Below are 27,353 nucleotides of genomic sequence, written 5' to 3'. Positions count from 1 at the left end.
AGCCCTTTTGATTATTTAACAAATGACTTGACAAATGATGTGATGAAGGAGCAAATTGTGGTCTCAGATTTGTTAACTGCTTGGTCTAAATCCACTTCATACAGTTCCCACGCCAGTTATCTCAGTGTATTCTATGAATTTAGAGAGAACCAAAAAATAAAACAGACCACTATTTTGTTCGCATTCAATCCCACTTTAATTGACCGCATTATAAAAACCCAAAGCACTCTTAAATGAACACTGCTTTCTTTCGACTGCTTCATAGTGAATTACACTTCCTGACATCAGGCTGGACGTTTTGACACCAGCTCCCCCTGATCCCAGATGAGGCATTTCATTATAACAAAATAAAGAAAAAGAAAAATCATCAAAAACAAAATCTCTTGGATGCAATTTTCTTCCCCCAAAACAAAAGTATAAAAAGTACTCTTCTCCCACTCATCTGCAGACCACAGGGGAAGGCGTTCAGTGCTGTGCGCTAACAGGCTGTTTTCACTGCTGTCTCAAGGTTTTATGTCCTCGACAGACCCCGGTTGTCCAGGTCTTTCACCTAAAACATAAAGCATAACACTTTGTTAGAAAGGTCTTAAAATGTGGTTGTTCAGAGTTCATATACCACTTTTGAATGTGGCTGTGGCTTTTTGTAATTGTACAGTGGATGAGTTGACCTTCATTTAAAAAAAAAAAAAAAAAAAACCTCTGACAGACCAATTCATCATCTGCCTGGTTTAAAATGGATTCTGGGAAGAGCTGACAATTATTTTCATTAATGAGTAAACCTCGCATTATTATTGATTATTAATCTGGCCTATAAGACATTACAAGACAGTAAACATTACAGTAATTCAAAAGCAACAGTAATTTTCAAGTAACATTGTGCTGTCTTAGTTTGTCCAAACAAAAAGAATTCACAGAATTTTTGTTTTTTTTAACAAATAAGAATCTGGACAAATCAACTCTAAGGTTATAACCCAGGTTTAGGTTATAAAGAAATGCACAAAGCAAAGGTTTCAGAACTGAACTGACCTGCAAACTATTTTGAGGTTCCAAAAAACTCCTTTAAGATTCTCATAATAATGATAGCTCACACAACTGGTTAAAGGGAAAAGTCACCCATTTTACCTTGTATATCCTAACCAGCCAGTGCTCTGTAGTGTAGGCCTCCTCCAACACATCCAGCTCAAAGTCTTTGTTCCCAATCTCAGCGTTCCTCACGCGGTCATAACCAGGTGGGCGCTCTAAAGAGAAGATAATTAAGCTTGTCAAAAAGCAGTACAAGAGGCTGTAGTTGTACAAAGAAAAAAAATGCATGCAGATCACAGTGGTCTGTGGAGCTACTCACTGGCCTCTGTGTAGACCTGGCCGAAGCGGTAGTAACACATCTTGTACATGAGGCAGTTGAGGAGAACGGGCGAGCCCTCGCGGTCTACTCTGAACTCTCCAGTGGGAGTGTAGTAGTCGTGCTCCTTGATGTGTTTGCCTGTGTCTGTGCTTCCCCCAATACGGACCATCCAGAGAAACTTGTTGATATCTGTGAGACAGACAGCGATACATTAGAGCAGTGGTGCTGAAAATGCCTTCAACATTAATCCTTATTTTTTGCTTCACTTTTCTGATACTGATAAGGGATAAAGGTTTGGTGAACTAGCAATGTCTTTACTGCACGTAATTAAGTGACAACCAAATATTTTCTAATTCAGCAAATTCACTGAAATACATCTCCACAAATCCCAAAGCACTTTTTTGGTTGCTTAACACACAGTCAGCTTTAGAAAGAGGGCAGGTACCAGTGGAGTCTGCAACTTACTGCTGACCTGACCTAATTTACACTGGGACCTTCCTAGCTATTCACTACAGAAGGGAGTTATTGGCTGATTTTTCTTTGCACCCTTTGATTTTATTCATAGTATTTGTATTCTGCTGTTTACATGGGACTTTTTGCTTTGGCAACAGGTCTGATTCAAAACATTATACCAATAAAGCCAATGACCCGAACTGAAATCAAATCAAAAAACCATTTAAAAACCACACAAACTCTCATTGGCAAATACTTGGGACGTACCATCTGAAGAATAGCCCGTCAATCCTCCGAAGATGACCAGGACATAACTGACATCCAGCTCCCTCATAATCTCATAGGCCCTCTCCTCCGTGGATGCCATGGCCTACAGAACAAACACAAGCCCAGTCAACACAGCAGCACTTTATGAACATGATTACCCCAAAGGTTACCCAGCTCACCTGTCCAACCCTGGAGATGTGCGTGTTATTCCACGTGTTGTTGTCCACTAGAATAGTTCGATTCGCCATGGCAGTTATCTGATAGCCATAATCCCACCACGACATGACTTTGGCGTCCTGGAAACACATAATAAAACTCAAATCACTGAAAGGAAGCTGTTTAACCCAACCTAACACCAACCTGTCTACATGTCAGACCAAATCAAAAACTGTGTCAAGAACTCCTAACTGATTCTACTTATTTGTTGGTTATGACTGACCTCGGGAGTGTTGTGGCGGAGCCAGTAGTAGGCCTCTCTGAAGTCATCAAAGATGATGCGGCTCCCATCACCTCCACGGGCTGACAAGACAATTGAGGGAGAGGAGTAGGCTTCGCTGGTCACCCAGGTAGAGTGGAAGGTGTATGTAATGAGGAAGAAGGCCATGACCAGAATCATCCCACTGGCAACCTGGTAGGAACAACACACCAATATAGATTTGCTTTAAATTCCAATTCTCAGTGTTAACATTCAGAATAAACAGTGATGGAATGTAGCTAAATACAGTTTTAAAAATATTGCACTTAAGCAAGTAACCTAAGTTTAAGATGAACTTAGGTTTAGTCTTTATGCAAAGTCTTCTTCGGTAAATGCAATGCATTACATTTCCCTTTGAAATATAATAGTGTAGAAGTAGGAATTGGCATGAGATAGAAATACAGCACTAATGAGTAACATAACTTGAGTTAATTTCTACCACTAGAAGCAGGAATTAAAATACGTTTGCCATCTCTGAAACCACAGTTGAACACTTAAAATATTACAGTGATTCTAAGCAGGTTTTTAGGACACAGTGTGTTACACTGTGTTACACAGTGACCGTATACTCAAAGCTGACAGTACGCATACTAAATACTGTTGACTGTTTCGTGTGCTGCTGATGTACACGATTCTCACATAATGCAACGCACCGAGACAATGGAGGAGCTACTCACAGCTGGAAACAAATGTTGGTAAATGATAATTAACTAATTCTGGAATTACTGCCTTGCTCTTGAATACCACAGCAGACCAGTCAAGTTGCAGTTTACATCCACATCTGTCCAGACTCACATGTAGTGACTGATGGAGAGCTTCATCACATGGTGCAAGATAAGTATCCTCAAAGCCAGTGAGCTTATGGTGGACTACGAGGATTCAAATGGGAATGTTGCTGCAAAGAATTTACAATTTCTAAAACATGGATGCTCCACACACATCTGCCCTTTTGTTCCTGAGTTATGGTATTGAAAATCTGACAAACGTGTTTTTGCAGAACTTTAAAAATGTCACAGTAAACATGACCTTTTGGATATAAAATGTTACAATTTTATCCTATTAGACACGTGTGTGAAATGTTGTCTTAATTAGTGTATGAATTCTTGAGCTGCACCTAAAACTGTGTTTTGTGAAGTCACAGTGACCTTCTAAATCAGTTCATCTTTGAGTCCCTGCGGATATTTGTGCTAAATGTGAAGAAACTCCCTCATGGTGTTTCTGTGATATTGTGTTCATGAGATTGGAACAGATGGATGAACTAACGGACAGACATCTGTTTGTGATGTTTAACTGTCCAAGTCACAGCGACATTTACAGCATATTGTTTCATTTCCTGTTGGTATAAAACAGGATGTTGATATTTTTGTGTGGTGCAAATTATTACAACAGTAAACTGTGATAAAGTACATAGTAAATACTGTACAGAATTAGTATGCAGTGTGGATGTGTGACACAGCTAAAGCGCTAAAGCTTTGTACAAGCTGTTTCAACACAATTAGTAACTCCTGACTTGTAACCCTGGCAGAATATTGTTGGCCATCTCATCATCATCATCATATTACTCTAGAAACTATAGAATAAAAAGTAGATGTCATGATCACATAAGTATTATCTAGAATTGTCATGAGTTCTTTTGTCTGGCTAAATAGTAACATTTCAATACTGTTAGCATGACTCCAAACAGTACTGGTTTTTTTCATGTCAAATCGTGTGCATTGCATACAAAATGTCAACAGACTGCAGATGACATCACCCTAAGAGACCTATAATAGTGCTCTGAACCAGTCTTTCAGACCTCCTACCTCATTTTTAATGGGGTAGGTGGAATCCTGCTGCTTCTTGCTCTTCTTGTCTGGCCGGCTGACATCCAGATTCTTCATGTATGTGGTCAACACCTGGGACACACCGATGCCTGACAGGATGCACATGACTGGAGCCAGAACCAACATCAGACGCACCTGAGAAAGCAACAAAGTGGATGCAATTCACTTTTCTGAATATGCGTTTCCATTTACTTCAGCTATGTTGAATGCTGCAAATGTGCCATCTTCTAGTGACAAACCCCAAAAGCAAACAATCAACAGCACGTACCATAACAGCTGAGAAGTACATGCTGGTGACTCCATACATGATGATGAAGATCCTGGCGTCTGACAGGTTGTTGAAGCAGTAGTAAAGACCAACTGTATGGAAAAGAGGAAAAGAAAGTTAGGCGACTGTCAATCATAAATTCAACATTAACCTGTACGCTGCGTGCCTCTGCTGAGTGAACACTTGCCTGGGAACATAAAGACCAGCAACTGCAGGTCAAAGTAGTACGAGGACCAGGTTGTGGGCTGGTGCTCGGAGACGGAGGCAATGATGGGGATGTTGTTCTTGGCATAGGAGGGGTCCAGCAGGGAGTAGAAACGTCCAGTCCATGGAGAGATCTTACCTGAGGTATATAAACTTCTCATCATTCATGGTCCAAAACAAAAGAGGAGTTCAAATCTCACAAACATTTAAAAAAGGTTTTTCCATCTACCTTCTGTCTATTGTTAAAATGTCTGCTGCTGTACAGTGCCAGCTCTCTTACCAGTCAGCATGAGAACAGTGCCCACAGATAGCAGGATGAAGCCCACCAAGGAGATGACACTCTTGAAAAGCACCTCGAATTGCTGGGTGTTGAGTTTGCTGCGCAGGTAGTCCACAAAGGCATGAATCTGGCACAAGCCAAACATACCAAAGGCTGCCATGTGCTCGGATGACTGCACCGGCTGTTACATGAAGGAGGAGACGGGGGGTGGTGAAAAACCGAACAGAGTGAATTTCTATATCACATGACATTATCTTCTTTGCACTCTGTAATATTTTGACCTTGACAATTCAGGCAAGGATTTTTTTTCTTTTCCGGACACTTTGTCTGAAAATGTCATGTCTGCTAAGGCACGACCAGGAGGGATGGTACCGATTGGTCAATTCCAACATATTAATAAGCTCCTTGACAAAAAAGTCAAGCTGTAGTAGCAGTATTAATGTAATGTTAATTCATTCTATTATGACTGGCATTTTCAAATTCCTGACTATGGCCTAATGATGATGAAGCTACTGGCGTCAGGCAATTAACTCATGGCTGTTAAGGGCAAAGTGTTATGAAGTGAGACAGCTACATGCAGGGTACTTAAAAAAGGTAGCTACATATAAAAAGGACAACACCAGCAACCTATTTTTTCCACCAAATTCTGGAGAGTAGTATCAATAAGAGTATGCCTAACAACCTGAGTGCTTCATGTGACGTAAGAAAGAATGTTTTCCACCTTACCTGGAAACCAACAAAAGAGATCTGCATGGACAGGATGGTGCCCAGGCAGTAGACTGTGCAGTAAGCCACGTAAATACGATGAGAGAATCGCCCTGTGAGCATCAGAACCAGGACGTGGAGGGGGATAAGGTTGATCAGGAACACATAGCCACCCCAGGAGGAAACCTAGATACACACAAACACCTAGTCAGGACCTGCGTATGCTTTGAATGAATTCAGTAAAACATGCACTTCTTTAGAGCTCCTCACCATGTAGAAGTAGGCCAGCGCGCATATGGACGACCAGTACACTGACCCTGTTTTGACCGCCTTAATCCACATATAATAGGTCAACAGCATGCAGAAAATGGCAATACCTGAGTAAGAGAGCACAGAGAGAGAGTTCATTAAGGATCATTTAGTGAAACTTGATTTAAATAACATTTTATGCACGTCAGGTGTATACCTTCATTATCATAGGAGCCAGCAACAGAACGAGAGATATAACCCGGCACCACTGCAATCATGGCAGCAGCCAGCAGCCCAGCACCTGCATCCTACACAGACAAAAACTATTCAGTGGTCACAGGCTGTACATTCGCATTTGTTGATATTCCATCAATAAAAGTCTATTACACTCATGCACAACGTTCTTTTTGTTTTCAAAACACAAGTATCTATTACCTTATATATTTGCACTATTATTATTGAGAATTGCAGAATCCAGTGTGTTAAGCTTAACCCACAGTAATAACTAAACGGTAATGATATCTCTGCATCTGCAGCTTTGATTTTGACCATTTCTTGTGCCTGATCTGCATGAGTCCTATAATTTAATTAAAATGCAAAGCTAAGTCACTGTACTGCCTCTTCAAAGTAAAATGGGTTTGCATTTTATCAACAATGTATAACCTTGCATAACATAGTACATTTCTATGTGTTTTACCTTCAGTTCCTTAGTGAAGTGGTAGGTCACTATGGCAGTGAAGGAGGAGAACAAGGGTGCCAGGAAGACACAGACATTACGGATGTCAATGGTGATGTGGAAAAAATGTAGGATGTGGTAAAGGACGGCGGAGGTGATCATCAGTCCTGGAGAGAGAAGAAGGAAGACAAGACAAGCGGTGTTAAAGTAAGCTTCACATTCGTGCTAATAAAAGCAGACTGTGACATTTGACGCAGACTTATCTCTTCTGAACCTTTCACAACACTTGAACCGCTCTGCTTTTGATATCAAACAACCCAGACAAAAGTCTGTACGGCCACATTCTATCTATTTGTACCGCTCTCTTTGCATTTCTTCTGATTCCTACCTGGATAAATCGTGCCACCAATGATCCTTCCCAGAGGATACCATGCTCTGTCATCAAACCAGTTGTGAAACTTATAAAATCCTTCTTCTGCCAGGAAGCGGGTCGTACGGTAGTTGAAATACCTGAAGATGAGATGAAAGTGAGATACTACTTTACAGGGGAAAATGGATTAATGCTCAGATGTGATCATGACGGATAGAGCACTTACGGATCAAACTCATGGATGACACTTTCAAACCTCAAGACAGAAAAGAGTCTGGTGGAGAATGCTGAAGAAAAGGTAAAGCACATGGATCGATGAATCACAACGCATGTGTTTTAGTATTATGGAAGCAATGTGTTGTGCACGGAAGGTAGAAGACTTACAGAGGACAGCAGCCATAGACAGGATGAGCAGCTTCAACAGCGTGTCCTGTTTCTCATAGGACAAACGCAGGAAGCCCAACTTGGTCATTTTGGCGAGGTTAGAAACAGCTCACCGTACTACCTAATGGGAAGAAGACAGCACTGAGATTCAGGGGTACAAAGAGAAGTGCTGTGGAGAACATTAACTAATGCAGTTTTAACTTTTAGAAAACAGATGTGCAAAATGGGAAAATTTCTTCTAGGTCAAGTTTTAAGCAAACTTAATACTCAGGGGGAAAAAAAATCTATCAATCTCTTTCAATTGTTAAGAGTCAACGTCCACGTCCATCCAGCCCAACCAGATAAGGCCACGCACTAAGATGTGGCGTCAAGAACCAGGAAGCACCCACTATGGAAAACTTCTGCAGGGATTTGTGGCTGTCTTCTTCAGATACTGCAAGCTTTCGCAAAGCGAAAACGCAAACCATAAAGTTGAACAGATCTCTCATGTTAATTCATGCTATCTTTCGAGGCAGTACTATCAGAGCGAGGCTTTTAAGGACTGACTGTAACCCACGCTTTCCAACATTACAGAGCAAGGAAATGAACAGCAGCTAATATTATGAAAAAGACACCATATGCGCTTTTAAAACTAATGCAGGCATTACTATAGATTAGACAGCACCTTGTAGCTAGTCAGCATCTGGCCGGCTAGTGTTGATGCTGCTTCTATCCACTTAAAAAGTGTGTAAGTAGCTAGCGAGGCTAACCTGCTAGCTTCTGTATACTGAACACCCTAACGCCGCGCCTCTATTCTGATTTTCTCTGAAAACATAAATAACTCCTTCACAAAGGGCAGCAGGATTACAGCCTGAAAGGAAAATTTGTACTCCTAAAGAAGCTGAACGGTTTAGCATTTGATGTTTTGCAAGACTCACCCGCTTTGCTCCTGCTACTCATCCACTATTCACACACAACCTTCACCGTAACCTAATCCTGCCCCAAGCACGCAGTGGGGTATGTTTATTGGTCAAGCGTCTGTCACTAGAAATCCCTGATAAATTTGATTGGCTTTTTGGTTGTCATTCAAATTTGGTTTCCTACCTTACCGCTGTAGTGTAGTGACGTGTCCTTAGTAAGGAAAGGCAACGTGTCGCCCCCTACTGGTCCAAAACCGGTTCAATAGTATATATAATCATTTATAATCTAGAGGACAGTATACTGTAAGTTTGTACAAGGATATATAGTGTGCAGTCTTAACATTTCGTCTGTTATTCTGCCTCCTGTTTGGAAATGTAAGAAGATACAGCTACATGTGTCACAGACAATCCTGAGCTTAGAAAAATAAAACATTTTTGCTGCATCTTTATAACTGTTGATTTCTTTTCAGGTTTATATAACATAAGATTGGCTTTGTCTTGGAACCAGGCAGGGTCACCTTCCCAGGTGACCATAATAAAAGTCACTGTCAATTTAATTTCTCAAAGATTAACTGCATCTTAGCATACAATACTTGTAGTACTAGAACAGTGCATACTAGAACTAGTGCAATACTATTGTCCCTTGTTCATCATCTTTTCATAGTTGAATATAAAATGCCTTGTATAGGCCTAACCACAGTATAGCCAAACCCCGAACACAGTGATCAAAATATTGAATACTGACCAATTTTATTGAAATTAGACAAATTACTTTTACAAAACCTCACTCACATGTATCAGTCTGCACAAACACTATGCTCTTCGTACAATAATTGCACACCATTTTAAAATCATGGCGCCTCCCAATGGCCACGAGCTCTGCTGTGAGGAGGCATGTGTTGGGTTTCTGGTTGAACATTCAGGATGTATTAACATTATATATACAGCACAAAAACCAAACAGTCAGTCACCTGTTTTTGCTTCTTCTCTCTGGGGGAAAACTAGAACAAGCATGTCAAGGCTGATCACCCATTTATTAAAATACAAAGGCTGACTACGTGACTCTTTCCTGCTTAACAGAGCTTAGCATTGCAGTCGTTAATGTGAAATAGAACATAGATGCAGCAGTCTGGCAGTATCATCTCACCGATCACCAACTAAATTCACACAGACTGAAAATGCTTGGAAAGCTTTTCATTTCCTGGTGTCAGCTCGTGATTTGCAGCATGTACATCTCATCTGACAGCGGAGTGAGATTTTAAATGTGGGATTAGACACCAAGCAAACCTTTAGCCAACACGCGACAAGAGTGACTTTGTTATTTGGTTTCCATTTTCACCAGTCCTTTTTCATAGCAGCTCTTGAACTGATTTGTATATTTTGCTCAAAACAAAGCTTTTACAGGATTAAAAAAGCCTCCATTTGTAAGTCTATATAGTCATTCCTGGAACTGCTACTACACCACCATTTTAGCATGTGCAAGAAAGCATTCAATCTGTGAGGAAGGAATGTGACTTGCAACATCAAGAAAACATGTAGTGTACTTAAAACAAGACTGTGCTTTGCCCTTCAAAGTTAAAAAAAAAAATCCTTCGTGAGTCACCAGTTTGCTTAAACATATTAAAACTACATGATTTCTTGTGCTGTAATTTATTTAAGGAGAGTCACTCAAATGGCACATTTTACAAAAAAAAAAAACAAAAAACAAAGAAAATTCACAAACGAAAACAAGTCAAGAGCTGAGTGTGTAACGCGTTTTGAGTGTGAGGCACAAGGCAGTCGATTTCTGTGTCACACTGAAAATGTGTCTGGTGAGTGCTGCAATTGAGGAACCAAACGGCCAGAGATTAGATTTAAAAAATGTGTAAACCCTTTGTCCTAAACCGCATAACAGCCCCATTCAGGGAAACCACACTGAATGAAGCCGAACATCAACTGCTTTCATATTTCCCTCAAGCGGCTCCATCATTGGGTGGGCAGGGGCCTCTGACGAGTTGGGGAGGTGTGGGGGGACGACAGCCTCTCTGAGGAGGTGGACGATGTCAGGGCGGACTGCAGGTGGACTGTCTTGTGGAAAAGCTTGTTGCTGATCAGCACAACCAGGGAGAAAAGACGCAGCTGGAAGTGGCTGAAAGAGTGGAAAATGAAAATGTGATCGGTGAGCTGTGCGTTTAAAGAAACTGTTTTGTTTTGTAGCAGCTGTTTTCATTTCACACTCACTACAGCTTTGTTGGAGTCTTGGCCTCATTAGCGCTGATGATGAATAGAGGGAAGAGGATGGAGAACAAGCAGCCACTAGGCAGGACAAAAAACATTGCATACAGTAAATGCAGTAAAGGAGAAACACAGATAAAATGAGATCCATTTCCACTGAGCCCTCCTGCTCTTATAAAATTCTGGTTTTAGCTGTGTTTTCTAAATCAAACAATGAAACATTTTAATCTAGCAAAATCTAAAATATTAAAACATTAATACATATTAATAAAATCACATCTCAATAAATTACCACCTAGTTTGCCTAATTGTTGTCTCACAAACATTTGGAGGTGACTTTAGCTAAAAAAAATAAACAGAATGGCATAACATCAGGTCACAAAGTAACTATTTGTGTGATGATAATGTGTAAAAGACCTGGACGTCTTACCTGATGATGTATGAGGAGGGCAGTGCGGTCAGCAGAGCCATGGGCAAACCGAAGCCAAAGTAATAAGGCCAGTTTCTCTCGATATTGGACAGCCGTTGGTGCATCTCAATGCCTTAAACACACATTAACAGCCACAGTTTTGTTTGAGCTTTCCATTCAACTCAGACTATTTATTTTAGCTGATGAAAGTGAGTCCTCTCACCATGGTTGAACCAGCGATACTCAAAGCAGTACAGGGAGTACAGCAGAGACATGTGGAGGAGGCTAACCGTCTGTCCGATGGCATCGATGGGGAACAGGCTAACAATCATACCCTACAAAATATACAGTACAGTTAAAACTCAACAAGAAGGGAGACATCCGTGCAATTTCATCTCACAATTAAGCTTGGAGAGTAGAGATTTTGTAATATTCATTACAAATAATACCCTCAAAATATTTAACAACAGCCCTCTTAAGTTTCTGTAAACATTTCAGAAAAAAACATTACAGATGTATGCCGCCGTGCATCAGTCATGTCTGTCCAGACTCATATTTATATATAGTATTTACAGTGCAGATTGTGAAGGAATTTAATCAAAGCTAAGTGTAGTTCAAAATGAAAGATATCATTATATCCCCGTTGGAAGGTTCTGGCCTCTGCTTTGTCCATTTCTTCCTGATGATGGGAATCTCACTGGGTATTATCCCACTTATACTGTAGTTATTCAGCACAGAAAAATAATTAAGACCTTTCATTTATATTTTTAGTGGTTAAATCTGAAGTTTTTCCACAAGCCATAAGTATGTTTCCCAAATTAATGTCAAGATTTTCACGTACAAATAAAAGTTCGCGTATACTGTCAGCTGCAGCCTTAAGTAGAGGTTTGACTCAGAGGTGAGAGGGTTGAACTTAAAATTAGGCATCTTTACACATGACCTTGTGACTCAGTCAGAAAAGTGATATCATTTACACATTCAGAACATTTGGTGAATCTGGGCCTACAGTGACAGATCACAACAGCAGCTTTACTGTGGCTATTCAACTCAGATGACTGTGAAGAACATCCCACACAGGAGTTCTGGGTTTCACTACAGAGTGATTTTGTAGTACTGATACAGAGAAACATCAACAGGGACATTATTTTTAAATGAAGAATCTACAAAATGTACCTGAATGAGGAAGAGGGCCTGGAGGAGGAGGTTAAAGAGCATGTCTGCGATGATCTTACTGACGCTGGGGAACGGCTGCGCTTTACATCCAGACACTTCAAATGCTAGGTCAGCTATATCCTGCAATGGAGAACAACACACTCACATCTATACCCGTGCCAGTAAAGTTTAATTGCAACAAAGCATATGACAAAAACACTGGAAACATCAGGACATGCACATAATTTTCTTTTGCTTTGCAATGCCGATGAAACGTCAGGAGATCAAACTTCTAAACAGATTATTGTTTCTGTTTCATGAAATTTTTTTGTTCACAATATTTTAACCGGTATTGAAGTCCTGATACTATCACATAAAAGCAGAGAAAAGCACTGAGACAAATCCTGAATGGTTTGGCTGAGGCAACGATTTAGAATTCAAACACCTGTCACTTAACACTGTATGACGTTGTGTGGCTGCAGATGCTTCATAACAAAAGCCTTCTGGTGATGCCTCACTGTTTCATGCCTTGCTTTCATCAGATATCCAGCAGGCTTTTACTGGAAAGCAAGTGAAGTTACAGGAGGCTGACTGAATGTGACCTCAGATTAACTCACTGCACAACAACGTAATCTACACCTAAAGGGTATATACAACCTTTTGTTAATAAAGGATCAATTTGCAACACTGCACAGGAAAAGCAGAATTACGACACATGGAAGAGGAAGAGCTCGCTTTACAAATTTATGACATCAGCTATATATATATATATATATATGTACTGTGACTCAAAAACAAATATTTCACTGGCACTTAAACGTGACACCTTATGCAAATATTTACAGCATGTCACAAAAGTCATTTAAGAGCCCTGAAAAGGACACAATTTTGACAACTTTGTGGATGTGGTATGTCACAGTGTATGATGGGATGTGAGCAGAGATTTTTAAAAAGGCCACCTATTCTGTCATCACATCATTACAGCCTGGCAAAGCATCAACTAACCTGAAACCAGATGGCGTTGACTATCTTACTGAGGACGAACAGAGGGAGCACCCAGAGAGCACTGAAGACGGAGGTCAGGATGAACTCTAACCAGGACCACACACTGCCATGAAGGGAAGGGTCACCTAGAGCAGAAAACAGCTTGTTGACTGACTACCTCCTGCCACACAACACACACCAGAGAACCTGTCACACATTCACTAGCAGCCATACATACCGATGATTTTTGCTGTGAGAGCCTGCAGTAGTGGGATAAACACTCGGTAAAAGAGAAACAGACTGAGCTGAAGAGAGAAAATGAAATGCTACAGTTACTCCTAAATTCATGCTTCCTCACACAACAGGGTTTTCAAAATCAGGCTTAGACAGTTTGATGGACACAGAATGGACAAATCAAGACATGGTAAAAGTAGAAAAGCTTTGCATTTACATAATCACACTCAAGACATTTAAGACTTTTGGAGAACTCCAGACAGCACCCAAAGGATTAAGGACAGAGGTCATTAAGGCCACAAAACACGGGGGTAGTAGATTTGGTTATCATTCTTAAGCTGACATCCACAAAAAGGACTTGATGCCAAAAAATGTTCAGAAACTGAAAGGTTTGGGACAACACATAGCTAAGAAACAGCCACCGTGAAGCAGTGTTATAATGGACACACAAAACTAGCTGTCTTAATCAGTTTAAGGATTCAGTGGTGTGTGAGTGACAAGACTGTACTGTAACAACAGGTGAAGTATCTTACCCAGAACACTCCTCCATTCCAGGCACAGCACTGAAAAATCCTGCTGGCTACTTTGGGTTCACTGAAAAAGAAAATAACAACACCGGCTGTTGAATTAGAAAACTTTGGCTTCCCTTTAATTTCTTTACTTTCATTTTTTTACTTTTCTCACTTAAACAGAACCAGCCTGACTCATGAATGCTGTTCACATGTCTCCATTTGCAGAGTGCAGGTAATTTTAAGAGTGTATTTTACTCACTGATATATATTACAGTTGGATGGTCCTTTAAAGTGAGGAGATATTAGAGCTGCAAGGATCCATTACTGCTCCGATCAAACATGTTGTAATTTACTTATTTATAAAATTCTTTTCATTATTAAAGGTGGCACAGAACAATTTCCAAATGACTCATTGTTGTGCCAAGAGCCACAGTGCATGCAAAAAGAATTTGGTTGATGTGAGGACAGCACTTACTTTCAAGCTGTCTGAATTCCTGCTCTTTTGCTAGGACTGACAGAAAGACCTCACCATGTCTTATCCTAAGGCAAATATAGCTATCTGGTTTGTGGACTTTGTGGGAAAGTGGACACTAAGGAGGAGTTGCATTCCCAGCTTTTTCAGAATAACAGTTAATAAAACATAAAACACAAAAATATCCATGAGCATATCTGGCTGTGACTAAGTAAGAAAATCACTAGCATTGCTATCAAATGAATGCAGTTTGTTTCCTGGCCTACTTGTCCGGTTTGCGCTCCTCACTCTGTGCCCGTCTCTGTGCCAGGGCCCCACTGGCCCGTCTCCTCCTCTGCTCTTCCCTTTTCTGCTGGATGCGGGCATCCAGCTTGGAGATTGTTCCAATCCCCAAAATGGAGTCCTTGATCCCCTAGAGAACACATGATGAAACAGAATACACCTTAAGTGTTTGTTTCTTTGAAATATCTCAGTAAGTTCTTCTTGAACATAAACCAGAATTAGACTGACACCAGTATCTGAAGGTAAACTTGCTGGTTATGCACACAAAGCCATGTACAGCCAATGACTTCAGGTCATGTTTATCTTTATCTTTAACCAATATCATGATGACCACAATTTTTCTTATTGCTAAGCTAGGCAACCCTTTGAAACAGCACGTGAACCATCCAGAGATATATTCTCCATAAAAAAAAATATCAGTGAAGTTCTTTAAGATTCAGGTAGATGATTTATGACAGGTATACCATAATGCCATCCCAGATCCCATGGTCCAATAGACTGTCATCTTTCCTTTATCCAACTGTTGAAAATATATTAAGATCAAAATCAACCCTAAGAACTATGTTGAGGAAGAAGTTTCCTTGACATTAGAGGTGGATAACGAAGGCTGGAAGATGGCAGTATATTATGCTGACAAGTTGAGGAGCCCCAAAATGGTCTATGTTAAATCTAAACAGTCACATTAAGAAAATGTGTAAAATACATAAATGAAACAATCAATTGTGAAATTATTTAAGAAAGTATTAAAACTCAACTCCTTATTAGGAAATGTTGTTTCATTATTCTTATTTTCATAATAACAGTGTTTCATACAAATTAATTTTTATTTTGCACCACCACTTCTTAATAATCAGATTCTATTTCAGCACAGCATTTCCTAATAACAGTCTCATTTTTTGAGTGTTTTTCTAAATATCGTACGGTTTCTATATTTAATCACGTCACTAGCTACTAGATCAAGCCAGCTAACTCCTGTTGGCTGGATCAACAATAATGCTAAATTTGTTAGACTGCTATAAATTAACAATGCGCACAAACACAAAGACAAACATCTCAACTTATTTGTATTCAGTCAGTTGAAAGACAAACATCCTCTTTGGACTCTTTAGCCATATAGCCCAGTTCACGCTCAAGCTGATGGTACACAAGGACACAAAGTCCAAGGCAATACATAGAAAATGAAGTTCATTCATACTCATTTGTTCTCAACAAAAGTACACAAATCCCTGAGGATTTGTTTGTTAACATTTGCCTTTCACACACCACACATACACCAGTCAGATAATGTGATGTTCACTGCTTGCAGAGAAATTTTGTTGGCACCCCAACAAATATAGTTGATTATAGTTCATTAAGGTAGCATTTATATGAGGGATTTCTAACATAAAAGTGTTTATTGTGTTCATCCTCTTTAGTTCAGGACATATACCAACTGTTTTTTGACAGTATGAGGATAAAATGGTACTGAAACATTTTTTTAAAAAAGCACAGGCACAGAATAAATTATTTTTTAGCATCTTTCTACAACAGGATTTGTTAGGATACATACCACACTTTAAGGTGCTCAACTGAACAAAAAAAAAAAAACATGCAAACATCAGTTAAACTCATTACCCATGTTCACCTGTACAGTCTAGTGCTGTCCAATACAACAGCTTAGCCATGCATGCCACCTTAACAAAACTCAAATTTTCAGATGCTGCTAACAATCCTACTGTTTTGATTAGTGAGGTTGTAGTGGGTGGTATCTGTACTGCTATGCTATACTGGACTGTATTACAATGAAAGGTGGTGACCAAATATTTAAACCATAGGTAGGTGTGCCTACTGTATAAATTTGAACGGGACCATTAGTTTGAAAGCATGAATTTGTTTCACTGTCAGTGAAATATGCCCCTGAGTGTGTGTGTGTGTGTATGCATGCGCGTGTCTGCTGACCGTCGCAACATTGCGGAGGAAGGCCCTGACGCTGTCTGTCATCTCTGGACCAGCTGCTGATCCATCAACTGCAGAAGGAGGGGGGGCTGGTGACCTGATGGTCAGCTCTCATGGCAGGGAGGCATTCACCCAGTAACCTGCCACAGCCCAAAACCAAGGAAACAAAGTGAGGACAAGAGCTAGCGGGTGGAACCCTTCCAGAAACACACATTAACCTTTAAAACTAGATCTACCCCGCAGAAGACTCATTTTGTTATGCTGGAGAATACAGTTCCTAGAGGCCCATTCTGTAGTGAATTTGTTCACAATATCACTTAAGGTCAGCTCTGTTTACTTAATTTCCTATCCATATCGGCTTTATAGAGCAATATTCAATATCATCACCTTTAGTACCCTTAATAGTGTTTTGGCATTTTTCATGTGTATATTTTTCAAAATCAGTCAATACATTATTATTAATTTACTTCAAAGAACAGTAACAGTTATCACGTGCATGACAAAAACTCTTTTGTCTCAAGGCTAGGAGTGTTTTGAATGTGTAATGCCTGTAATAACTGTCATTATAACAGTTATCACATGCATGGCAAAAACACTTCTGGCCCTGACACAGTTCAGCTTTTTAGCAGCTGTTTTTCAAACATTCATGAAATACCCAGTAGCCATTTTGTGCTGAATTATATCTGATGTAACTTTAACTGTTTGAAAACTACTTCATCCACCTACCACATAAACTACATTGAACAAAAAGGTTATGCTAAATTCTTGAATCTTTTATTCTCATATCAATAAAGTATCTATCTAGCTAAATGTGCGATTTGTCATCTTTCTCTAAAATGTTTATTTGTATTAAAGTCTTCGTATTGGACACGATGCTATGAAAACTATACGGATTCATATTATGAATTCAAATAATTCTAAAGTAGATTATATCGAGATCAAACAGAAACACAAAGTAGTTAACTTCATGAATAGTGAGACATGTCTAACAGGATCCGATGTCAGCAGACTATTAGCTAACCTGACTGAAACTGGTACAACATAACCAACGCTGTCGTCTGTTTAATAAAGGCAGCTATTGTCGGACTTGTTTATGTCAAACCTTTTCATTTGTCTAAATAGCATCGTTAACTCCATGCCTCACATCTTATATTCTCAACAGGACCGAGTCTCTGTCAGTTATTCAGCTTTTGTAGCAAGGTAAAAGTCAAATGTTTATTCAGCCTGTGTCTTCTAATGACACTGTTTGTCTAAATTAACGTTAGCAAGCTGACTCAGTGTATTAGCTCAAATAGGCTATCGCGTACAGTCAGTGTTAGCTGGCTCTCCCTGGCCTGGCGTGCCGAAAAGTATTAACAGTTTCATATGTGAAGACCCTCGCTATGTACGTAGGTAGTCTGGCCAGCATGATACATCTGGTCTCACAACCTCTGACTTTCGCTGGTTTGTTTAGTGCTCTGTTAGCTTGTGTGTCTGTGTTGCTAGCTAGCTGTAACTATTACGCTCAACAACTAATTTAACTGTTGTGTTTTACATCAGGACAACAGCTCAACAACCGCGTAAAGTCAGAGACAGACCTCACAGTTAAGCGCGACATCTCCCTTACCTCATGCGACAGGCTCAGGGTTATATTAACTTCGTCAATTCTTTCTTATGCCCCTTTAATGTGATAACAACACCAAACAGACACTACCAGAAACCAGGGCCGAGGAAAACACATTGCGCAAGCTCCGACTTCGGAGGCTCATGGGAAGTGTAGTTCTCCTTGTTGGAGGGTGAAGGGAGACAAAGGGAACATCTAATTTAGCTAATTACTGTTTTAAAGAGGGAATAAGCGGATCATATTAAAACAGTGACCGCTAATGTTTTGTTATGATAGTTTTATCTTATTAATACCTCCGCCAGTAAGATCATGTTTTCGGTCTAGTTTGTTGATTTGTCTGTTTGTCTGACTGTCCGTGTGTCAGCAGGGGAAAAACTCCTGGTGTGATGAAGAGGGGGATAGCGTCTACAAAGCAGTGAATCAGAGAAATAAAAAGTTTTTTTCTAATTGTCTAAAAACAAATCATCACGCCCACACCTGCGCAAAACGCTGTAGGAAGGCGCCACATTGCTGGATTTTATGTAAATTCAGAAGAGGAGGACGTCAAGCAGATAAACACGCCTGTACTGTACACACCCGGTGCTGCGTTATTGGCTGGGGAGCTTACAAAGTCAGTGATCAAAGGCTGCCGCCCAGAGACGTCTCCAACACAGCAAAAATAATATTAGTAAAATGATGTTAATAATTAGAAAACACATGCACATACAGCATAACTGTTGTTATACCACCAGGCACACATGCATATCACAGAAGAGTGGACTGTTGCCCTTGGCTGGGGCAGGCTACGTGCATGTGTTTTCTACTACACATGCATTCAGTCGAGAATATTGCATGAAGGCGTGCGTGGTACTTTGTTTCCTATGCATCATCATAAATCTTAGTTGTCATGTCTCATCGTTTGATGCCTATTTAGTAAATTATTACATTCAAGGAATGGAACTTGGAACTTGGAATGTACACTGGGATATATTTACATCTGAGAAAACAAAATCGAAAGTGATAGCCCTCTGCGTTTCCTGGCTTTACATGAAATATCCCAACACTTTGGTAGTATAAGTTAGGATTTCTTGCGGTACCATCCATACAGCTAATGTCACACGTTAGTAACACAAGCTGCCGCAAGTGACGGCTTGACGTTCAGCATAATATTCAGGATTTAATCCAATGTTATCAACACAGTATTTTAATAATAATTTCCTAAACACACACACATACACATTGAATTTGTTGGTGTAGTTTGCTACAAAATGTTTGCACAAATGAGTTAAAATTTAGGCCTTTAAGGTTATAGGCACTACTCTATTGTTTTTAACTGTAAACAAATAAATATTTAAATGTATCTTTAATGAATCAATATTACTAGCAGAAAAGTATTTGTATTGTTGGAAGTCTATCTAGATCTATCCGCAAAACAGCAGTGACACTGGCACACGGTTGATGAGGTGCGTTAGATTTTTATGGCGCTGCTCACGGGCACTCCCACGAGGCGGTGCGTTACTCACGCCAGCATTATCTGTCTTCAGATGCTGCTGTAAACTTAACCCGACTTGAGTCCATGTCACTGGAAGGGATCTCACATCCTATCAATGGTTGTCTTGAGGGTAAGAAATGCGCACAAAAGGAAATATACACTTATCTGCCTGTGCATCGTGGGCTTCATCCTGTACAGATATTTTGGGTAAGTTCTCAGCATTACTGTTTAATATGTTTCAGTCAGAGGTACTCTGAGGCTTCTTGTAACCAACGCAATACCTTATTACAGTGAATTAATGATCGTAGCAATGCTGCAAGCTTCTGCTATATGGTAAAAGATAAAGTGTGGCAATATACTGTGCTATAAATTGTCACCGACGCACTGTGTAGTAGAAATATTTTAATGGAGCCACGATATTAAGGGAGGCTTTTGCTACCATCTCACTGAAAACAAGTATCACTATCATAGAATACATTTCTTTGCCGAAAGAAAGAATTTAACTACAGACTATTATAGGACAATATATGAAGTGAAAAAATACATATAACATTTTTTAAAAAGTTAATACGAAGGTGTAATCTGATATATATCTATATTCAAATATGTTCCTGCTCCTTTGTGATTGTGTTTGCCAAAACAGGACTTCTGCAAATTCCAGTCAAGCATGTCATGTGGTCTAGTCAAGCACAATAGCCTAGTGATATATTATGTGAGTGTGACACAAATAAGTGACAACACTCTTCCAGTATGCCAGCAGGGCTGCGGAGAATGAGCAGGAAGGTGGGCCTGAGTGCCAACTCGTCACAGTTCACCCTGGAGGGACAGCCCTTCCACATCCTCGGGGGATCCATTCACTATTTCCGTGTGCCCAGGGCTTACTGGAGAGACCGCTTGCTGAAAATGAAGGCCTGTGGCCTCAACACCCTCACTACGTAGGAAAACTACTATGGATGTGGTTTGTTAATCAAGACTGGTCACTGGTAGAATGTTAACTGAGAACATCCTGGATCCTTGCAGGTATGTGCCATGGAGTCTTCATCAGCCAGAGAGAGGGGTTTTCAACTTCCACGCACAGCTGGATTTAGAGTAAGGAATACTGTCACTCTTCCTTGATCTGAGCACAAGACAAACTAGTGACTTATAAAAAGTGCAGGCCATGATGTCATTGAACCAAATGTTCAACCCAAAAACGTCCACAATAAGAATGAAGACAACTGTGCACCGCCTCTCAAACTGTTCTAACAAAATGAGCTGCTCCAAGGTGTGTTGGGAATACTCTCCTTTTCTTCTCATCACCTAAGCCCCAGTGGTCGGGGGAGAAGCTTGTGGCAGAGAGGTCCCACCTGACAACAGCATCATTTCCCCGACAACCGCAGCTTAGCAGGCAATTAACAACACAGCAGTGATAAGTGAAGGGGGGGTGTGACGCCTCAGCCTGCTGCTGTTGTTGCAATGCACATTTGACACTCCTCAAACAACAAGATATGGGGTCTCACTGGGGGTTGAGACTTGCTGTTTTTGCAGATAGTAAATGCTTGTTGATTGTCTTCTCCATTTGGGTTTCAGAGCCTATATCAATCTTGCTGCAGAACTGGGGTTGTGGGTGATTTTACGTCCAGGGCCCTACGTTTCCTCAGAGCTGGACCTAGGAGGATTGCCAAGGTAGTGTTAGTTGTCTTTGTATAAGGTAAAGGTATGCATCATTGCATATAGGAGTCCCAGTTTTCTTTATATGCATGAATGCATAATGTAGATTTAAACCCAAAACCTGTCCAGTGCTTTACACAACAAGCTCTGATTAGTTTGTCCCTGAATAAATGAATTAAGTTGAGTGCAGCTGGGGTGAAAAAGTTGCATCTTGCTGGAAGATTTGCCCAATGTGTGAAGCTTTGTTCACTATGTTAGACTTACTGTGCCTCTTTTGTTCTTGCAGCTCTGTGGGTTTAGTCATAATTAAGCATCTTGTTTTCTGCCTCTTTGCAGCTGGCTCCTCAGTGACGGCAGCATGAGACTGAGGACAACTTACCCAGGCTTCACTCAGGCTGTCAATACTTATTTTGACAAAATAATACCAAAAATGGTCCCTCTGCAGGTCACTGTTGGCACTAAAGCTCAACACAAGTTAGCTGTAACTCCAGTTCATTTCTTCTCTCCCTTAAAATGAAATGATTGTGTGTTTCCTAGTTCAAGAAAGGAGGTCCCATTATTGCTGTACAGGTTGAAAACGAGTATGGATCCTTTGTGAAGGATGAAAGTTACATGCTTTTCATTAAAGAGGTGATGTGATGGTTTGCTTAATTAATATGCCATCTTAACATGACATCAAAACACAAATATACAAACAGAGACTGATGATAGAATGGATCAAACTGATGATGTTCACATCTACATTCTGTTTTGTTTTGAAAGGCTTTACAGTCCCGAGGGATCAGCGAGCTCTTGCTCACATCAGACAACCACAACACATTAAAGTCGGGGAGTGTGGATGGAGGTACGGTGTATTAATAACACACACACACACACACACACAAAACTTACCTTCTGATCTCCTGTCTCCTGTGTTGCAGCCATCCGATCAGTAAAGCTGCAGAAGCTCAATCAGAGAGACATCCAGGATCTAAATGCTGTCCAGGTGTGTATCTTTCTTTACCACATCATTTCACTGTCTGTCTCTGAGAATGTGTGTGATTGTGCCCTTCTCTCTGCATTGTTTGCCAGCCTAACAGCCCCATTTTGGTGATGGACTACTGGACTGGCTGGTATGATGTGTGGGGTGAACTTCACCATGTACTTCCACCCGAAGGTAAGGAATTCTCTAACTGTTATTGATTATCTTTATAGGTGAAAAAGACGACTTTTTCTCTGTGCTTACTTCTTATTCTCAATTAGCTGGACCATCCCTGGATTGAGTGTTGAAATGTTGTTTTCACACTGCACCAATGAGCAAAATGAATGAGCAAGATGAAGCAAAATTTTAGATTTGGTAGCTGACTGGTTAAAGCTCATACCATGTAACTGCAATGGATGGAATCAGTTCCAGCCACTAGCCTTTGCTGTGTGACAAACCCCTTTCTCTCTTCCTTTATTTCCTGTCTCATCACCATTAACTATATAAAGGTGAAAATTAAATATATATATATATGGATAATTCTAATCTTTATGTGAAGAAATGCAGAGAACCCTGGAATAAACTATTTAAAACTACATACAGCATAGCACTACATACAACTACTACAGTTTGTACGCTTTTTTCCTCACTTTCTTCACACAAGGTTATAATGTCAATGTGTCTTACTATTAAATAGCTGGCCACCGGTTTTCACACTTATTCTAAAAAACATAACTTTACATTAATGGGTTTCCTTGTAAAATATAATGGGACTTAAATGTAGCTGGAAACTTTTTTTCCCACACAATTTTAAACCCAAAAAATCTGCAGACTTAGAAATACTGGTTTCAGCCTTGAAAAAAACATACTGACAAAGTCAAGTCACAGTGTTGAATCGCAAGTCACCCTTAACTTCTTTAAGCAAATGTTTTCTGTCATTGTGGTATATATTTTCCTACTGCTTTGCTTCACACACAGGGAATGCCAGCTGCATGTCAACACACTGTAAATACAAATTTAAATGTGAAATTCAGGACCAACCTATTTTTGAACGAGTTGCTTGTGTTCCTGATGTATAGCTCAGCAAAGAGTCAAAAATGTTTGTGTGACTGAAAAAACTGCATTGGGGTTTCCTTGTTCAGGAACTTTGATATTCTTAAGGAGTAAATTTGTTGACAGTGAACACGTTGAACTTCTTGACAGATATGGTGTCCACCATAAGAGAAATTCTGAGGCGAGGCATGTCCTTCAACCTCTACATGTTCCACGGAGGCTCCAGTTTTGGCTTCATGAGCGGAGCACTCGCTGATCCTTCCTACAAAGCATTGGTCCCCAGTTATGGTTGGTTCCTCTGTGTCACGTGCTCTATCAGAAACCAGTGGTCTCTTTCATGCAAATTTACAAAGATTTTATTATAATAATTGGCCAATACCATGTCAGTGCTGGAGAATATTTTCCATGTTGTCCACACAACTGCACTGACCTTAACACCCAGTGGGTGGCAGCACAAGATAGCTAATCTATGTTCCATTGTCATGTTTTTCAGATTATGATGCTCCCTTGTCAGAAGCTGGGGAGTACACTCCAAAATACCAACTCCTTAGGGATTTGCTTTCTCGATACAACAGTAGGTTAAATTCTACATTTAAATGAGAGTGAAGTATGTGAACACAGCGACAGACCTTTTTGCCTGATCTTGTTTTGGCCTCTCTATACAGGAGGAGACAGTTTCCCTGACATGCCAGCCCTGCATTACAGGGAGGCTTATGAACCAGCTATCATGTACCAGCACCTATCCTTATGGGATGCTTTGAGCTTCACTGAGGGAGTATGTTTTACGTAAGATTAAGTGTTGCCATTATGTGTTGTGTAAATAATGTTGCTTTTCAATAAAGGAGATCAATTACCTTTTTTTTTTTAATTTTCTGTAGTCATTTAAGTCACCCAAGCCGGTAAACATGGAGAATCTACCTGTGAACAACAGAAATGGCCAGTCCTATGGATACACGCTGTATGAGACTGCTATCACCAGCGGCGGGTTATTGAAGTCTGGAGACAATGTCCGAGACCGTGCCCTTGTGAGTTTTCATTGTACATGATGGCTATCTGATCACCCCCATATCCAGACTTTATGCTAACTGTCTCCTGCCTTTAGCTTTGCATTTAATGGGCAGATATGAGAGTGGCATCAATTTTCTCAAATCCCTCTGAGCATGAAATGGAATAAGTGTGTCTGAACTATTCCTTTAACATCAGTCAGTGCTATCAGTGCTTGTTTTATGTTGTCGGTAGGCCCTCAGCATGATTTCAGGGCATACAGCACATGAAAGTAGTGTAAAGGTGATGACTGTGATAGCTGGCAAACCTGAGGGCACCTCTAAGATTTTTCATTCAAGCAAAGCAGTGTGTATGTGTTATGTACAATAATGTAATTTATGTGAAAGTGATATTTTTCCTCCAAGGTGTTTGTTGACAGAAGCTACATTGGCCTTTTCAAGCGGCAAAGAATGGAATTGGCAGTCCCTGATGGTAAGGTACGACATCAAGTTGGACGTTGAAGGCAGATGTCCAATAGAAGTCATTCAAAGTTACTGAAAGGGACGGATAGTGAAATGTTGGCTGTTAAAACTCGCAAAAGACTTAAAAATGATGAATCCCTACAGGGGCGACGTATTCTAAGCTTATTGGTGGAAAACTGTGGACGAGTTCACCAGGGAAGGGACCTTGACCAACAACATAAAGGTGACTGGCAGACAATATGCAGTTCATTGCTGTGCCTGCTATTAAATCACTCAAACACTCAGTCAATAGTGTAAAAGCTCATTTTGATTTGTAATCTTGCAGGCCTTGTGGGAGACATTTTATTAAACAATATCCCCTTGCGAGAGTTTACCACATACAGCCTGGATATGAAACCCAGCTTTATTGACAGGTTTGTATATCTAAATCTAGAGCACTGCATATCACTTTCTTTAATTGTAACAGTGTATTTCAAGGGGATACCTTATTCCAGTCTCTATCAGGCACCTTGGAAAACTCTCCCTGAAACTCCTAGCTTCCCTGGATTTTTCATGGGAAGGCTGTTTGCATATGGGTATCCTAGTGATACATTTGTGAAGATGCCAGTAAGTTAAATGAAAAATATAGTTTTTAAGCTTGTTTTTTGTGCTCATGTGCTTGTCTAAGAAATAAGCCTGTGAATTTTCTCTGGGTCCACAGGGCTGGGAGAAAGGTGTAGTGTTTATCAATGGGCTAAATTTGGGCCGCTACTGGTCAATTGGTCCCCAGCAGGCTCTTTACCTCCCTGGTCCCTTTCTCAACAGTGGAATTAACCAGGTAAAACTGTGCACAAATTGTTAGAAGGATATTTAGTGTGTAAGTGTATGGTGTATGAAATATGCATGTTTGTTTTCTAGCTGAGAGTTAAATGACTGATACCATTCTCAAGTCTATATGCTAAGCTACTGGTAGCTAATCTTTGCATAATGACTGTTAATGGGGCATAAGCTAACTCTTGCCTTTACAATAACAAACCTGCACAACAGTAACAACTAACATACACCAATTAATACCTCAACATGTGGTTACTACACTTTGGTTTCTTTACAGATTGAACAAAAAAGATGTAGCATTTAGAGGTTCTGGAAGGAATGTTTTGGGGTATTTGTTTGACCTCTGGACAGAGCCAAAGGTTTCCCCTGTTCCAGTCTAATGCTAAGCTAAACTAACTGGCTTCTGGCTTCAGATTGGACACATAAGTGGTATCAATGTTCTCAATTCTCTTTAGGCAGGAAAACCACAATCACAATTTCGAAAACTATCCCTTTAAATGTTTTTGTTTCCATTATTTCAGATTTAAAAGATGATTTCACAGAACAAATCAAAGTCAAATCTCAGTGCTCTAACTGTCTCCATGTCGTCTCTTCACTTTTTCTCTTAAAATGAATAAGGTTATTGTGTTTGAGGAGCAGGAGGGTGACTACAAGGTCCATTTTGAGGATACACCTGATCTTGGCATGGCAGCAGACATCCAGTGACTCATGGGTCATCACCACCTGCATGGACAGTGCTTTTGTGTAAAAATGGATCGTTTGACGGATTTACAAACTGCTTGTTACATCAATTCAAACCTTCAAATTCAGGGATATAAATGTTTTAACATCATGGTCAGTGTCTAACTGAATACTTTAAAATCTACATACACATCCACACAACCAATGTCGAAACAGAGAGAGAGGCATGTTTGGATGGGATCACTTTATATCTATGTACATTCAGTACCTTTAGTTACGGTGACTCTTCACACATGGAGCAGAATTACAAAGTATATCCTCTTACCCATGGATTTACTGTTAAAAAGTAATCATTTCTGTGTGGGGATGGCAGTTATATCTGATATTGTTGTTAGTTTTGTATTGCTTGTGTGAATATTTTGCAGAATCCAGTTATCGAAATGGACATGTCTTAGGCTGTAAAACGAAACAAAAGAAAAACAGGTTTCTGTGACAATCTGAGCTGAGGCAGGAGGTATTCAAATTAAACAAGTGCAGCAATGTGGCACCATCAGAACATAATCTTAAAGGTTTCAGATGCCAATCACATTGATAAGTGACCAAACCTTTAACAGCCACAGAACATCAGCATTTTTAAGTATTGCCTCTGCAGGTCAACGGAGTATGAAATCATAACTTGTAAGCCAGTCATCCATGGTGGGAATAATTGTGTAATACAGCTATTTGAAATGATGCACAACTAGTTTTTAGAGTAATGGCCTCATTTCCCATTCACTTTCACATGCATAGTTCACAAGTGACAAATGAACAGTACCAGTTACTCTGGAACAATAAATAATTCTGAAAGAAAGCTTCAGTTCACTCAACTGGGTCTTAATTAGCTTATGAAGAAGCCTGTGAAGTCAGGCACCTTGGATCTTCTCTTAAATATGAGCAACCTCTGTATTGTTACACTATATCAGCAACAAACAACAGCTTGTGGTAAATAACTGTTGGAGAGGATACAGCTGTTATGTTTTTGAAGGCTTGTGTGCTCATCATGTGCACTGTGACAGCCGAGCATGCG

At 40.1% G+C, this 27,353-nt stretch overlaps 3 protein-coding genes across 6 annotated transcripts; 1 reads left to right on the top strand and 2 right to left on the bottom strand.

The window, feature by feature from the left end:
- Positions 1 to 170: 170 nt before the first annotated feature.
- stt3a (STT3 oligosaccharyltransferase complex catalytic subunit A) lies at positions 171 to 8,563 on the bottom strand. 3 transcript variants are annotated; one of them, XM_046411233.1, is made up of 18 exons: positions 8,414 to 8,563; positions 7,497 to 7,617; positions 7,339 to 7,399; positions 7,131 to 7,252; positions 6,764 to 6,909; positions 6,284 to 6,374; positions 6,088 to 6,194; positions 5,839 to 6,003; positions 5,113 to 5,293; positions 4,816 to 4,971; positions 4,629 to 4,720; positions 4,340 to 4,495; positions 2,502 to 2,690; positions 2,242 to 2,358; positions 2,063 to 2,165; positions 1,343 to 1,531; positions 1,123 to 1,238; positions 171 to 550 (listed from the first exon to the last, which is right to left on the bottom strand). In XM_046411233.1, the coding sequence occupies exons 2-18, from the start codon at positions 7,582 to 7,584 to the stop codon at positions 512 to 514; spliced, it is 2,118 nt and encodes a 705-aa protein (XP_046267189.1). In that variant the 5' UTR covers positions 7,585 to 7,617; positions 8,414 to 8,563; the 3' UTR covers positions 171 to 511. The 3 variants fall into 3 exon arrangements, with proteins under 3 accessions (XP_046267189.1, XP_046267191.1, XP_046267190.1); XM_046411235.1 differs by having other exon boundaries at positions 8,246 to 8,415; XM_046411234.1 differs by lacking the exon at positions 8,414 to 8,563 and adding an exon at positions 8,161 to 8,402.
- Positions 8,564 to 9,126: 563 nt separating this feature from the next.
- On the bottom strand, positions 9,127 to 18,348 carry ei24 (EI24 autophagy associated transmembrane protein). The gene is made up of 11 exons (XM_046411237.1): positions 18,196 to 18,348; positions 16,593 to 16,729; positions 14,639 to 14,784; positions 13,922 to 13,982; positions 13,393 to 13,459; positions 13,176 to 13,300; positions 12,192 to 12,311; positions 11,242 to 11,353; positions 11,040 to 11,151; positions 10,616 to 10,690; positions 9,127 to 10,523 (listed from the first exon to the last, which is right to left on the bottom strand). Exons 2-11 carry the CDS (start codon positions 16,632 to 16,634, stop codon positions 10,361 to 10,363), a joined length of 1,023 nt encoding a protein of 340 aa, XP_046267193.1. The 5' UTR covers positions 16,635 to 16,729; positions 18,196 to 18,348; the 3' UTR covers positions 9,127 to 10,360.
- Positions 18,349 to 19,563: 1,215 nt separating this feature from the next.
- Positions 19,564 to 27,343, top strand: LOC124070838 (beta-galactosidase-1-like protein 2). Of its 2 annotated transcripts, XM_046411114.1 has the most exons (19): positions 19,572 to 19,870; positions 20,413 to 20,598; positions 20,684 to 20,752; positions 21,233 to 21,328; positions 21,650 to 21,758; positions 21,851 to 21,943; positions 22,076 to 22,157; positions 22,234 to 22,298; positions 22,385 to 22,469; positions 23,478 to 23,615; positions 23,821 to 23,901; positions 23,993 to 24,102; positions 24,206 to 24,352; positions 24,737 to 24,808; positions 24,938 to 25,016; positions 25,119 to 25,206; positions 25,288 to 25,399; positions 25,494 to 25,610; positions 26,225 to 27,337. In XM_046411114.1, the coding sequence occupies exons 1-19, from the start codon at positions 19,779 to 19,781 to the stop codon at positions 26,309 to 26,311; spliced, it is 1,908 nt and encodes a 635-aa protein (XP_046267070.1). In that variant the 5' UTR covers positions 19,572 to 19,778; the 3' UTR covers positions 26,312 to 27,337. The 2 variants fall into 2 exon arrangements, with proteins under 2 accessions (XP_046267069.1, XP_046267070.1); XM_046411113.1 differs by having other exon boundaries at positions 19,564 to 19,870; positions 25,119 to 25,399; positions 26,225 to 27,343.
- The last annotated feature ends 10 nt before the right edge of the window (positions 27,344 to 27,353 follow it).

Source organism: Scatophagus argus, chromosome 14 (assembly GCF_020382885.2).
Source record: "Scatophagus argus isolate fScaArg1 chromosome 14, fScaArg1.pri, whole genome shotgun sequence".
In the NCBI taxonomy this organism is placed as follows: Eukaryota; Metazoa; Chordata; class Actinopteri; family Scatophagidae; genus Scatophagus; species Scatophagus argus.
The sequence above is the reverse complement of the archived record's forward strand: the minus strand, read 5'-3'. Positions and strand labels throughout refer to the sequence as shown.